The sequence below is a fragment of the Dreissena polymorpha genome, chromosome 6 (genome assembly GCF_020536995.1).
Source record: "Dreissena polymorpha isolate Duluth1 chromosome 6, UMN_Dpol_1.0, whole genome shotgun sequence".
In the NCBI taxonomy this organism is placed as follows: Eukaryota; Metazoa; Mollusca; class Bivalvia; order Myida; family Dreissenidae; genus Dreissena; species Dreissena polymorpha.
The window spans coordinates 68,066,479-68,079,246 of NC_068360.1; the positions used below are offsets into that span (position 1 = coordinate 68,066,479).

General features: G+C 38.5%; 1 protein-coding gene and 1 long non-coding RNA gene across 10 annotated transcripts in view; both read right to left on the reverse strand.

Annotated features, from left to right (window-relative positions):
* LOC127833364 (rho guanine nucleotide exchange factor 7-like) overlaps nt 1–12,768 on the reverse strand; it is a 98,740-nt gene that overhangs the window by 36,504 nt on the left and 49,468 nt on the right. For 7 of the 9 annotated variants that reach the window (XR_008027386.1, XM_052358574.1, XM_052358567.1 and 4 more), the window contains exons 8-15: nt 12,160–12,298; nt 10,743–10,802; nt 8,816–8,896; nt 4,756–4,905; nt 4,356–4,434; nt 3,664–3,785; nt 1,016–1,229; nt 491–535 (exon numbers count right to left, since the gene is read on the reverse strand). Coding sequence is in view for 8 of the 9 variants with exons in the window: in XM_052358574.1 (XP_052214534.1) it covers nt 491–535; nt 1,016–1,229; nt 3,664–3,785; nt 4,356–4,434; nt 4,756–4,905; nt 8,816–8,896; nt 10,743–10,802; nt 12,160–12,298 (890 nt within the window). In the remaining variant the exon portion in view is untranslated. The remainder of the gene's footprint in view (nt 1–490; nt 536–1,015; nt 1,230–3,663; nt 3,786–4,355; nt 4,435–4,755; nt 4,906–8,815; nt 8,897–10,742; nt 10,803–12,159; nt 12,299–12,768) is intronic. The other 2 variants (XM_052358568.1, XM_052358572.1) reach the window with 1 other exon arrangement.
* On the reverse strand, nt 3,017–3,627 carry LOC127833379 (uncharacterized). The gene is made up of 3 exons (XR_008027390.1): nt 3,548–3,627; nt 3,432–3,489; nt 3,017–3,028 (listed from the first exon to the last, which is right to left on the reverse strand). It is a non-coding gene; the product is annotated as an uncharacterized LOC127833379 (long non-coding RNA).

Here is a 12,768-nt window from a genome sequence, read left to right on the forward strand (position 1 = left end):
CGTACACTGGTTATAAAGTATGGTTATATTCTCATGGTTTAACCCACCATAAAGAAAGTAAGAAACAAGCAAACATAGATGTGGATTAACAACAATGTAATGCACAAAAAGACCAATATGTTAAATAAAATTATCCCCTCCAGCGATGTAAATCATCTTGTTTAAAGACATACATGACTGTTTGTTAAAGTTACCTCCACACCACAATATACAAATCACAAAGTAAACAAGATATTGAGACTGATATAGATCACAGAAACTTCAAAACTTCGAGAACCAAATAACCAGATGATGTTGGTGTTTAATAATGACAATAAAGTGTTTACTGCATACACATGCCATATATATATATTCATAATATACCAATAAACATAAAAGCTATTCAATGGCAAAGAGCTGTAAATACGAAAACTAAAAAGGAACATAACAAATTCTAACTGGAACTGAATGCAGGCAATGGACATTCAAGGAGACAATATCGATGGCTTACATTTCCTGAACTGTTTGTCGTACTCATCTTGAGACTGGGTCCTCTCTGCAAAAGCATACCGGGCCACATGGCATCACATAGCAGCAAAATGGGCTACCGGTAGGTGCCTCAATTTAAATATTCAAATCTACATCCGTTATAGATTGTTTTGCAGTACACTTAAGTTTGTTCAATGTTCAAGCCTCTTTTTTTTTAAATAGAATATGTTATTATTTCAACTCATTGTAAGCATAATAAGTTAACACAAAATCCTAACCAAGAGCCATTTATACACTTGAATATCATTCATATGTTTAATCTCTGAATAATACTTAGCGCTGAACTAACAAGGTTTATATATGTGTTCTTTTGAATCAATTCTTTTATCTGTAAAGTGATAAAAAAATATTTAGACAGAAATCAACAAAATTTATACAGTGTATTCACTATTAAGGCATGTAAATTTCCAGAAGACCAATTAACACCCGATTTACCAAGATGCCTGTCTACAGAGGTGTCTACAGACGTGTCTATGATCTAGGGTACCTGGTTTGCGTCGGCCCAGTTTCCTGGCAGCGCGTGGGCTCCTCATTCCGTCCTCGCGGTACACCATGGGGGGTCGGAGAGGGGGAGAGGGGCGCAGGCATGACAGGGTCCATGTCTTGGAGGTCATGAAGGTGGAGGCCAGGGCGTGGGTCACGCTCACCTTGGCCGTCTTGGCAGGGGTCAGTGTGCTGATACACGGCTGAGAGGTCGACACCTGACACAGAGGAAGGGGTCAGTGGATGATACACGGCTGAGATATCGACACCTGACACACAGGAATTCAGCTCTATGTGCATAGGAAAGATGAGGTCTTTGAAAACAAACTTCACTATATCATATGATGTGTTTTCTAAAACACCCAATAATGAAATCCAACATTATGTTTAAGCATATACCTGCACATTGACTGATTTGGAGAGTGTCTGGTTGGAGATGACATGGTTGAGCACATACCTGACATAGAGTGGTTTGGAGAGTGTCTGGTTGGAGATGACATGATTGAGCACATACCTGCACATTGACTGGTTTGGATAGTGTCTGGTTGGAGATGACATGGTTGAGCACATACCTGCACATTGACTGGTTTAGAGAGTGAATGGTTGGGGATGACATGGTTGAGCACATACCTGCACATTGACTAGTTTGGAGTGTCTGGTTGGAGATGACATGGTTGAGCACATACCTGAACAATGACTGGTTTGGAGATTGTCTGGTTGGAGATGACATGATTGAGCACATACCTGCACATTGACTGGTTTGGATAGTGTCTGGTTGGAGATGACATGGTTGAGCACATACCTGTACATTGACTGGTTTGGAGTGTGTCTGGTTGGAGATGACATGATTGAGCACATACCTGCACATTGACTGGTTTGGAGAGTGTCTGGTTGGAGATGACATGGTTGAGCACATACCTGTACATTGACTGGTTTGGAGTGTGTCTGGTTGGAGATGACATGATTGAGCACATACCTGCACATTGACTGGTTTGGATAGTGTCTGGTTGGAGATGACATGGTTGAGCACATACCTGTACATTGACTGGTTTGGAGTGTGTCTGGTTGGAGATGACATGATTGAGCACATACCTGCACATTGACTGGTTTGGATAGTGTCTGGTTGGAGATGACATGGTTGAGCACATACCTGCACATTGACTGGTTTAGAGAGTGAATGGTTGGGGATGACATGGTTGAGCACATACCTGACATAGAGTGGTTTGGAGTGTGTCTGGTTGGAGATGACATGATTGAGCACATACCTGCACATTGACTGGTTTGGATAGTGTCTGGTTGGAGATGACATGGTTGAGCACATACCTGCACATTGACTGGTTTAGAGAGTGAATGGTTGGGGATGACATGGTTGAGCACATACCTGCACATTGACTAGTTTGGAGTGTCTGGTTGGAGATGACATGGTTGAGCACATACCTGCACATTGACTGGTTTGGAGAGTGTCTGGTTGGATATGACATGGTTGAGCACATACTTGTACATTGACTGGTTTGGAGAGTGTCTGGTTGGAGATTACATGGTTGAGCACATACCTGTACATTGACTGGTTTGGAGAGTGTCTGGTTGGATATGACCTGGTTGAGCACGTACCTGTACATTGACTGGTTTGGAGAGTGTCTGGTTGGATATGACCTGGTTGAGCACATACCTGTACATAGACTGGTTTGGAGTGTGTCTGGTTGGATATGACCTGGTTGAGCACATACCTGTACATTGACTGGTTTGGAGAGTGTCTGGTTGGATATGACCTTGTTGAGCACATACCTGTACATCGACTGGTTTTGAGTGTGTCTGGTTGGATATGACCTGGTTGAGCACATACCTGCACATAGACTGGTTTGGAGAGTGTCTGGTTGGAGATGACATGGTTGAGCACATACCTGAACAATGACTGGTTTGGAGAGTGTCTGGTTGGAGATGACATGGTTGAGCACATACCTGTACATTGACTGGTTTGGAGAGTGTCTGGTTGGATATGACATGGTTGAGCACATACCTGTACATTGACTGGTATGGAGTGTGTCTGGTTGGATATGACATGGTTGAGCACATACCTGCACATTGACTGGTTTGGAGAGTGTCTGGTTAGAGATGACATGGTTGAGCACATACCTGCACATTGACTGGTTTGGAGTGTCTGGTTGGAGATGTCATGGTTGAGCACATACCTGACATAGAGTGGTTTTGATAGTGTCTGGTTGGAGATGACATGGTTGAGCACATACCTGCACATTGACTGGTTTGGAGTGTGTCTGGTTGGAGATGACATGGTTGAGCACATACCTGCACATTGACTGGTTTAGAGAGTGAATGGTTGGGGATGACATGGTTGAGCACATACCTGCACATTGACTGGTTTGGAGAGTGTCTGGTTGGAGATGACATGGTTGAGCACATACCTGCACATTGACTGGTTTGGAGAGTGTCTGGTTGGAGATGACATGGTTGAGCACATACCTGCACATTGACTGGTTTGGAGAGTGTCTGGTTGGAGATGACATGTTTGAACACATACCTGCACATTGACTGGTTTGGAGAGTGTCTGGTTGGAGATGACATGGTTGAGCACATACCTGCACATTGACTGGTTTGGAGAGTGTCTGGTTGGAGATGACATGTTTGAACACATACCTGCACATTGACTGGTTTGGAGAGTGTCTGGTTGGAGATGACATGGTTCTTTAGAGCTTCCAGCCAGGAGTTCACCTCTGCCTTCGTACCACAAGTCACCATCATCTTCTCTATCATGCTACCTGAAACAGGATGACTTCATGTGAAAGTCATCAAACTTGACTTTACCAAGAAATGTGTCTCCTAAATAGACGTCTGGCTGTTAGGTCCTTCACCTGATGAGCTAAGGTCAAGGAGTAAAAGTGAGAATAGCATGGTTTATTAAATTGTATTCAAAAGGACATCTTTGAGTGTTCACAGCTTTTGGTTTATATGGCCTGGTAACTTAGAGCTTGAGACCATAAGACACAGTTGTTTAACCCATCTAAAATGTATGATTCAGACAAATGTATAGGAGAAATCCCATGTTGAAATAGTATAACTCATTTGAAAGTGAGTATTTGAGAGTAATTTAGAAAACTGGACTCAACTTGATTGCATGATAGTAAATTGTCATCTCAGATTAGCCAATGCAGTTCACACAGGATAATCAGCTTAAAGTTGATTTTCATTTAGAAGAGACTCACTTTAAACGAAAAATTGTCTAAACATGGAAAGCATTGCCTGCTATTAGCCTGTGCAGCCTGCACAGGCTAAACTGGGACGACACTTTACCCACATGCATTAACACAAAGACCGAGGCTTGTATTTACCTGATATTTCAAAGTGATAGAGGTCTGACTCCTCATTGTCACATGGATTGACCTTCATACCACTCAGTGGCAGCTTGCCCTGAACACATACAGGAGAGTACACAGTAGAATGAGAACAGGCAATAATACAGGTCAATGATTAAGTATACATTTAAATAATTCTTTGTGTCTGAATTTCCTTAAATGATACTTATAAATAGCTCAAACTGAATGAGACTGCTATAAGAACTTAAAAGATATAAATTAGGAAAAGATTAAAGTAATTACGCTCCATGCATAAATGTTATTACTCTGCTGGTTTCTGATCTGTTTCAACAAAAATCTACATAATCATGTAAAAATCCATTAAGTCTCAGAACTAAGCATGCTAAATGGGGACGTTCTGACTATGAAACATTACCTCGTACTGATATCCACTGAGACGTGGACTCACTGACAGCATGAGCAGAATGTTGGGGAAGAGTATGAAGATGCGGTCCAACTTGTCCCCCGTACTTGTCTCCAGCTTGACTTGAGACAGGTGCTTCACATCTCCCAGGTGGCAGATCTCCTGAACACAGTGCACATCACATGAGGTAACAGTGTAGCAGTCAACACCTCACATGATGTAACAGTGGGGCAGTCAACACATCACATGATGTAACAGTGGGGCAGTCAACAAATCACTTGATGTAACAGTGTAGCAGTCAACGCATCACTTGATTTAACAGTGCAGAAGTCAATACATCACATGATGTAACAGATGGGCAGACAACATAGCATATTATGTAACAGTGCAGCAGTAAATATATCACATGATGTAACAGTGGGACAGTTAACACACCATATGATGTAACAGTGCAGCAGTCAACACATCATATGATTCAACAGTGCAGCAGTCAACACATCACATGATGTAACAGTGGGACAGTCAACACATCACATGATGTAACAGTGGGACAGTCAACACATCACATGATGTAACAGTGCAGCAGCCAACCCATCGCATGATTTAACAGTGCAGCAGTCAACACATCACATGATTTAACAGTGCAGCAGTCAACACATCACATGTTGTAAAAGTGCAGTGGAACAGTCAACACATCACATGATGTAACAGTGGGACAGTCAACACATCACATGATGTAACAGAGGGACAGTCAACACATCACATGATGTAACAGTGGGGAAGTAAACAAATCACATGATGTAACAGTGGGAAGAGAACAAATCATGTGATGTAACAGTGGGGCAGTAAACACATCACATTATGTAACAGTGGGGGAGTAAACACATCACATGATGTAACAGTGGGAAAGTGAACAAATCACATGATGTAACAGTGGGACAGTCAACACATCACATTATGTAACAGTGGGGGAGTAAACACATCACATGATGTAACAGTGGGGAAGTGAACAAATCACATGATGTAACCGTGGGAAGTGAACAAATCACATGATTTAATAGTGGGACAGTAAACACATCACATGATGTAACAGTGGGGGAGTAAACACATCACATGATGTAACAGTGGGAAAGTGAACAAATCACATGATATAACAGTGGGGCAGTCAATACATCACATGATGTAACAGTGGGAGAGTAAACACATCACATGATGTAACAGTGGAGCAGTCAACACATCACAAGATGTAACAGTGGGGAAGTCAACACATCACATGATGTAACAGTGGGGGAGTAAACACATCACATGATGTAACAGTGGGACAGTCAATACATCACATGATGTAACAGTGGAGCAGTCAACACATCACATGATGTAACAGTGGGGCAGTCAATACATCACATGATGTAACAGTGGGGCAGTCAACACATCACATGATGTAACAGTGGGGGAGTAAACACACCACATGATGTAACAGTGGGGCAGTCAACACATCACATGATGTAACAGTGGGAGAGTAAACACATCACATGATGTAACAGTGGGGAAGTAAACACATCACATGATGTATTAGTGGGTGAGTAAACACATCACATGATGTAACAGTGGGGGAGTAAACACATCACATGATGTAACAGTGGGGAAGTAAACACATCACATGATGTAACAGTGGGGGAGTAAACACATCACATGATGTAACAGTGGGGCAGTCAACACATCACATGAATTGTGACCTGGAACTTAAACATTGAAATCTTAATCTTGCTTGTGCAACTCCATCTCAGTATGCTCAAAAATAATATTTATGCCAAGAGTTTGCTTTGAACGTCAATTGTGACCTTGATCTGGGCCTTGTGCTAGACACTAAGTAAAATAATCCCTGTTAATTCTGCAATCTTATTTGAAAGTGTATCCATGCTGGACATAGTAAATTAACAAATTCATTGGAGAATGATCTGAGGAAGATGTTCCTATATTTGACTCTGACTTTTGACCAAGACATCTTGTTCTTAAAACCTTTTGGGCAAGGTAATTCTTTGAAAAATGTATGTTCTTCCAACCATGTACAGACTTGAATGTTCCCATATGGCAGTTTTTTAACAGGGTGCATACGCAGAATTTAAAACTAACTTATTACACATTAACACCAATCAACTCTCAAGTCATTGCTGAACTAAACAGAAGAGAGACAACTTCCCTTTCAAAAGCTCCAAAGTCTAGAAAACTCAATATGCTGAGACTTGTCTTAGGAAACAAGGCTAAATGCATGTAAGTAGTGTCCTCCCAGATAAGACACAGCAGTCTGCATAGGATAATCAGGGACAACACTTTCTGCTTCTATTTAATTTTTCATTTAAAGGAAGTTTCTTTTTAATGAAAATCCAGTTCGGGCGGAAAGTGTGCAAGGGCTAGTTTGGGACAACACTTTATGCACATGCATTTAGACCAGTTTTCCCAAAAAGCCGCTATTTCACTCTGAGCTCCTGGCCATGTGACTATGAACATTCAGAATTGAAGGCTTTAACTCATTTTTATTTTTTAAACTCAAAAGTTTGACTCAACTGAGTATGAATGTTAACTTGAACACACATATATTTGTCCCTTTCTTAAATCCCTTCCCTTTACTTTTTCCTTGTTCAAACAAAAATTCTTAAATGAAATAAATTTAATAATAAATGTGAATTTTCATAGTAACATTAAATTTCAATACATCCATTTTTTATTATTGCCAAAACTCATCATTTCAATTCAAAGCCTGGATTGATGATGTTACACTGTAAAATTCATTGTTTTAACAGGGTATATTATCAATGACAGGGTTTGTTTATTAAACAAGGGCTGTTTGTAAAACATGCATGCCCCCCATATGGGCTGTCAGTTGTAGTGGCAGCCATTGTGTGAATAAGTTTTTTGTCACTGCGACCTTGACCTTTGATCTAGTGACCTGAAAATCAATAGGGGTCATCTGCCAGTCATGATCAATGCACCTATGAAGTTTCATGATCCTAGGCCTAATTATTCTTGAGTTATTATCAGGAAACCATTTTACTTATTCGAGTCACTGTGACTTTGACCTTTGACCTAGTGACCTGAAAATCAATAGGGGTCATCTGCCAGTTATGATCAATGTTCCTTTGAAGTTTCATGATTATAGGCGTAAGCATTCTTGAGTTATCATCCGGAAACCATTTTACTGTTTCGAGTCACTGTGACCTTGACCTTTGACCTTGTGACCTGAAAATCAATAGGGGTCATCTGCCAGTCATGATCAATGTACCTATGAAGTTTCATGATCCTAGTAGGCGTAAGCATTCTTGAGTTATCATCCGGAATCCATTTTACTGTTTCGAGTCACTGTGACCTTGACCTTTGACCTAGTGACCTGAAAATCAATAGGGGTCATCCGCCAGTCATGATCAATATTCCTATGAAGTTTCATGATCCTAGGCGTAAGCCTTCTTGAGTTATCATCCGGAAACCATTTTACTATTTCGAGTCACTGTGACCTTCACCTTTGACCTAGTGACCTGAAAATCAATAGGGGTCATCTGACAGTCATGATCAATGTACCTATGAAGTTTCATGATCCTAGGCCTAAGCGTTCTTGAATTATCATCCGGAAACCATCTGGTGGACGGACCGACATGAGCAAAACAATATACCCCCTCTTCTTCGAAGGGGGGCATAAAAATATTAATGAAATAAGCATGACATTAAAATTGACTTACTTTTACTAAAGGAAATCTTTGTATGCCTATCAATGGATCTCAGTACATACAGTAGATTTTACCTTTGTTTAATGAGTTTAAAAACCCATGAAAAAAATTCATGTGATGGAAAAACTGGTCTTAATACATGTGCATAGTGTCCACAAAGGCTTAACAGTGGCAACACATTTTGCCTCAACTGCATTTTCATTAAGGCAGGACTCTCTTTAAACAAAAAGTTCCATAAAAGTATTTTCCTTTATAAGCCTATATGAAGACAGCACAGGCTAATCTGGAACAACACTTTATGCACATGTATTAAGCACATTCTTCACAGAACCGGGCTTATTTTATTGTCTGATTACCTCCCCTTCCCAACCCTTGATGGTGCTGGTGATGATCTCATGTTCCATTTCCTTCAACCGTCTCACTTCCAAACAATGGTTCTGAAAGAAAGTATTATCAGTACATCATGATGGTATATTTTCAGTCTGTCTCTAAATTTTCAACACTGTATGTTGGGAATTTTTTTAAATCAATTGACACAAATAAAATTAATATAGGGATAATACACGTTTTTGAGGGCATGATCATCTGCGGGCGCTCAAAAAATCTGTTCCTGCCCGAGTGCGCAGCCAAGTTTCTGCACCCCGCCAGAGGGCATTATAGATAGAGTTTATGCAATAATTATTTGTTAATGTCTGAAAACTTTCAGTGACAAGCAAATCCCCCACCAAATAAATTGTGTTTATGGAATGGGTGCAAATCCCTTAATATACGGTATAATCTGTTATCATGAACAAATAATAAAATGTAGGGCAATTGTTTTTATGTATTGCAATTCTCCTCATAGATATCTATACACCTGTGAAGTTTCATGTTTAAATATTATTATGTATCTGAAATATAGCCTTGAAAAGTTACATAACACAAAAATAACAAAGGGCAATAACTCTTAGTTAAGAAAGTGACGGTTTATGGTTCTTGTGCATGGCACTTCTTCCCATTGATTTCTACACACCCATGAAATTTCTTGTTGAAATGTTGTATCATTTATGAGCTTTAGCCCTGAAAAGTTCCAACATACAAAGAAAACAGAGGGAAATAACTCTTATTAAAGAAAGTGTAGGATTATGGTTCTTGTGCACAGTACTTTTCCTCATTGATATCTATACACATATGAAGTTTCATGTCGATATCTTATATAGTTTCTGAGATATAGCCCTAACAGTTTTGTGACAGACAGACGGATGGACGGACAACGCCAATTCTATATCCCTCCTCCTTTGTTGAGAGATAATAATGGTTTTATGCACTCTTGGTGGAAGAGAATACCAACCATCATCATGTCAATTTTTACATATAATTTAACCTAAGATAGAGAAAAGAAACATATATGACGATATCAAGATAGTTTAACAACATCAATAAACCTTATCAAACTTTTAAAATTATCAAACTTTTTTGTGACTTAAAAAAACACAACTTATTATGCGAAACACATGTGTTCTACAAACTGCAAATATTGTGATACATGTATCTGCCAATCTCTTACATTAACATAAATGTCTCATTCAAAAACATAATCACCCTTAGCTATATCTTTGAACACTGCATTGGCTGCCCATGTGTCTACCCTGACATTGATATAACAATGTCCCACCTGTGTATTACTAAGGCAACATGTTCCTTACTTACTGCTATATCTTTGAACACTGCAATATCCCACCTGTGTATTACTAATGTTCCATTGTCCTTACTTACTGCAATATCTTTGAACACTACAATATCCCACCTGTGTATTACTAATGCTACATTGTCCTTATTTACTGCAATATCTTTGAACACTACAATATCCCACCTGTGTATTACTAATGCTACATTGTCCTTATTTACTGCAATATCTTTGAACACTACAATATCCCACCTGTGTATTACTAATGCTACATTGTCCTTATTTACTGCAATATCTTTGAACACTACAATATCCCACCTGTGTATTACTAATGCTTCATTGTCCTTACTTACTGCTATATCTTTGAACACTACAATATCTCACCTGTGTATTACTAATGCTACATTGTCCTTATTTACTGCAATATCTTTGAACACTACAATATCTCACCTGTGTATTACTAATGCTACATTGTCCTTATTTACTGCTATATCTTTGAACACTACAATATCCCACCTGTGTATTACTAATGCTACATTGTCCTTATTTACTGCAATATCTTTGAACACTACAATTTCTCACCTGTGTATTACTAATGCTACATTGTCCTTACTTACTGCTATATCTTTGAACACTGCAATGGCTCTCTGAGTGTCACCTCTGTCCACATGGCTCTCCTGTAAAGGCAGAAAATGCATGGAGAGTGGTGACAAAAGTCACTTCACATACCAGGTACAGACAGATTGACACTTTTCATAGTCATTGATAAACAATGCAATGCATATGCTCAGACATTGTTTAACTTATGACTTTATAAGAAAGTTTACATAAAATGCTTAAATCAAGGTTTTCTTAGATACAGTGTTCATTATTGTTTCTAAGATACAGCGTTCATTATTGTTTTCTTAGATACAGTGTTCATTATTGTTTTCTTAGATACAGCGTTCATTATTGATTTCTTAGATACAGTGTTCATTATTGTTTTCTTAGATACAGTGTTCATTATTGTTTTCTTAAATACAGTGTTTGTTATTGTTTTTTAGATACAGTGTTCATTATTTTTCTTAGATACAGTGTTCATTATTTTTCTTAGATACAGTGTTCATTATTGTTTCTTAGATACAGTGTTTATTATTGTTTTTTTAGATGCAGTGTTCATTATTGTTTCTTAGATACAGTGTATATTATTGTTTTCTTAGATACAGTGTTCATTGTTGTTTCTTAGATACAGTGTTCATTATTGTTTTCTTAGATACAGTGTTCATTATTGTTTTCTTTGATACAGTGTTCATTATTGTTTCTTAGATACAGTGTTTATTATTGTTTTCTTAGATACAGTGTTCATTATGGTTTTCTTAGATACAGTGTTCATTATTGTTTTCTTCGATACAGTGTTCATTATTGTTTTCTTAGATACAGTGTTCATTATTGTTTTCTTTGATACAGTGTTCTTTATTGTTTTCTTAGATACAGTGTTCGTTATTGTTTTCTTTGATACAGTGTTCATTATTGTTTTCTTAGATACAGTGTTCATTATTGTTTCTTAGATACAGTGTTCATTATTGTTTTCTTAGATACAGTGTTCATTATTGTTTTCTTAGATACAGTGTTCATTATTGTTTTCTTTGATACAGTGTTCATTATTGTTTTCTTAGATACAGTGTTCATTATTGTTTCTTAGATACAGTGTTCATTATTGTTTTCTTAGATACAGTGTTCATTATTGTTTTCTTAGATACAGTGTTCCTTATTGTTTTCTTAGATACAGTGTTCATTATTGTTTTCTTAGATACAGTGTGCATTATTGTTTGTTTGCAAAATAATTTAACAGCAAAATTTGAAACACTTCTTTATTATGAATACATTAACTTTCTATTCATTCAGGCTACAAAACAAACGTCCACAATACTTGTAGTCCTTTGACTACACATCTTTACATGTCTCTCTATAATCTATACTAGTATGTCTTTAAGCGTCATGGGAAACTAGCAAGGTAGCCCCCACCTTCCCTCCACTGTATCCCGAAGTTCATACCTCTATGTGCCTCTCTAGCTCTTTGAGAAGCATGGGGTACTTGTCTAGGCGTGTGAAAGGCTTTGACAGCATGGTGGCCAGGGTCATGGAGCCAGGGGGCGTGGCTCCCAACTTCTCCATGAACTTGTTTAGCTCTTCACTGCACACACAGAATACACACATGGGATATCAGGTGCAGAAAGACTTTCAAATTGAAAAAGAACACGAATTTGATGCAATACAAAACAATTAACTAAAGCTATGCACTAACAAGAGGCCCATCAGGGCTTGAAGCGCTCTACTGGCTGGAATCAATAGGGCTCAAGCCCTTGATAGTATGAACAATCTGAGTAAGTTTTAAATAAACAGACCCAAAATGGGAAATTTATCGCACAAACAAGAAGAAACGTAAAATTTAAACTTCAAATGGCTCCTTTTCATCAATAACTTGTACAAATTTTCTTCACTCTCAATGGGGTTCTGGCCCTTGATGATATAAAAGGATTGAACTTTATATGTAAACAAACAAGAAATGTGTTTGTCAGAAACACCATGTCCCCTTCTGCAACTCTTTGATTTTTTTGTTGACCTTTGACCTTGAAGGATGACCTTGACCTTTCACCACTCAAA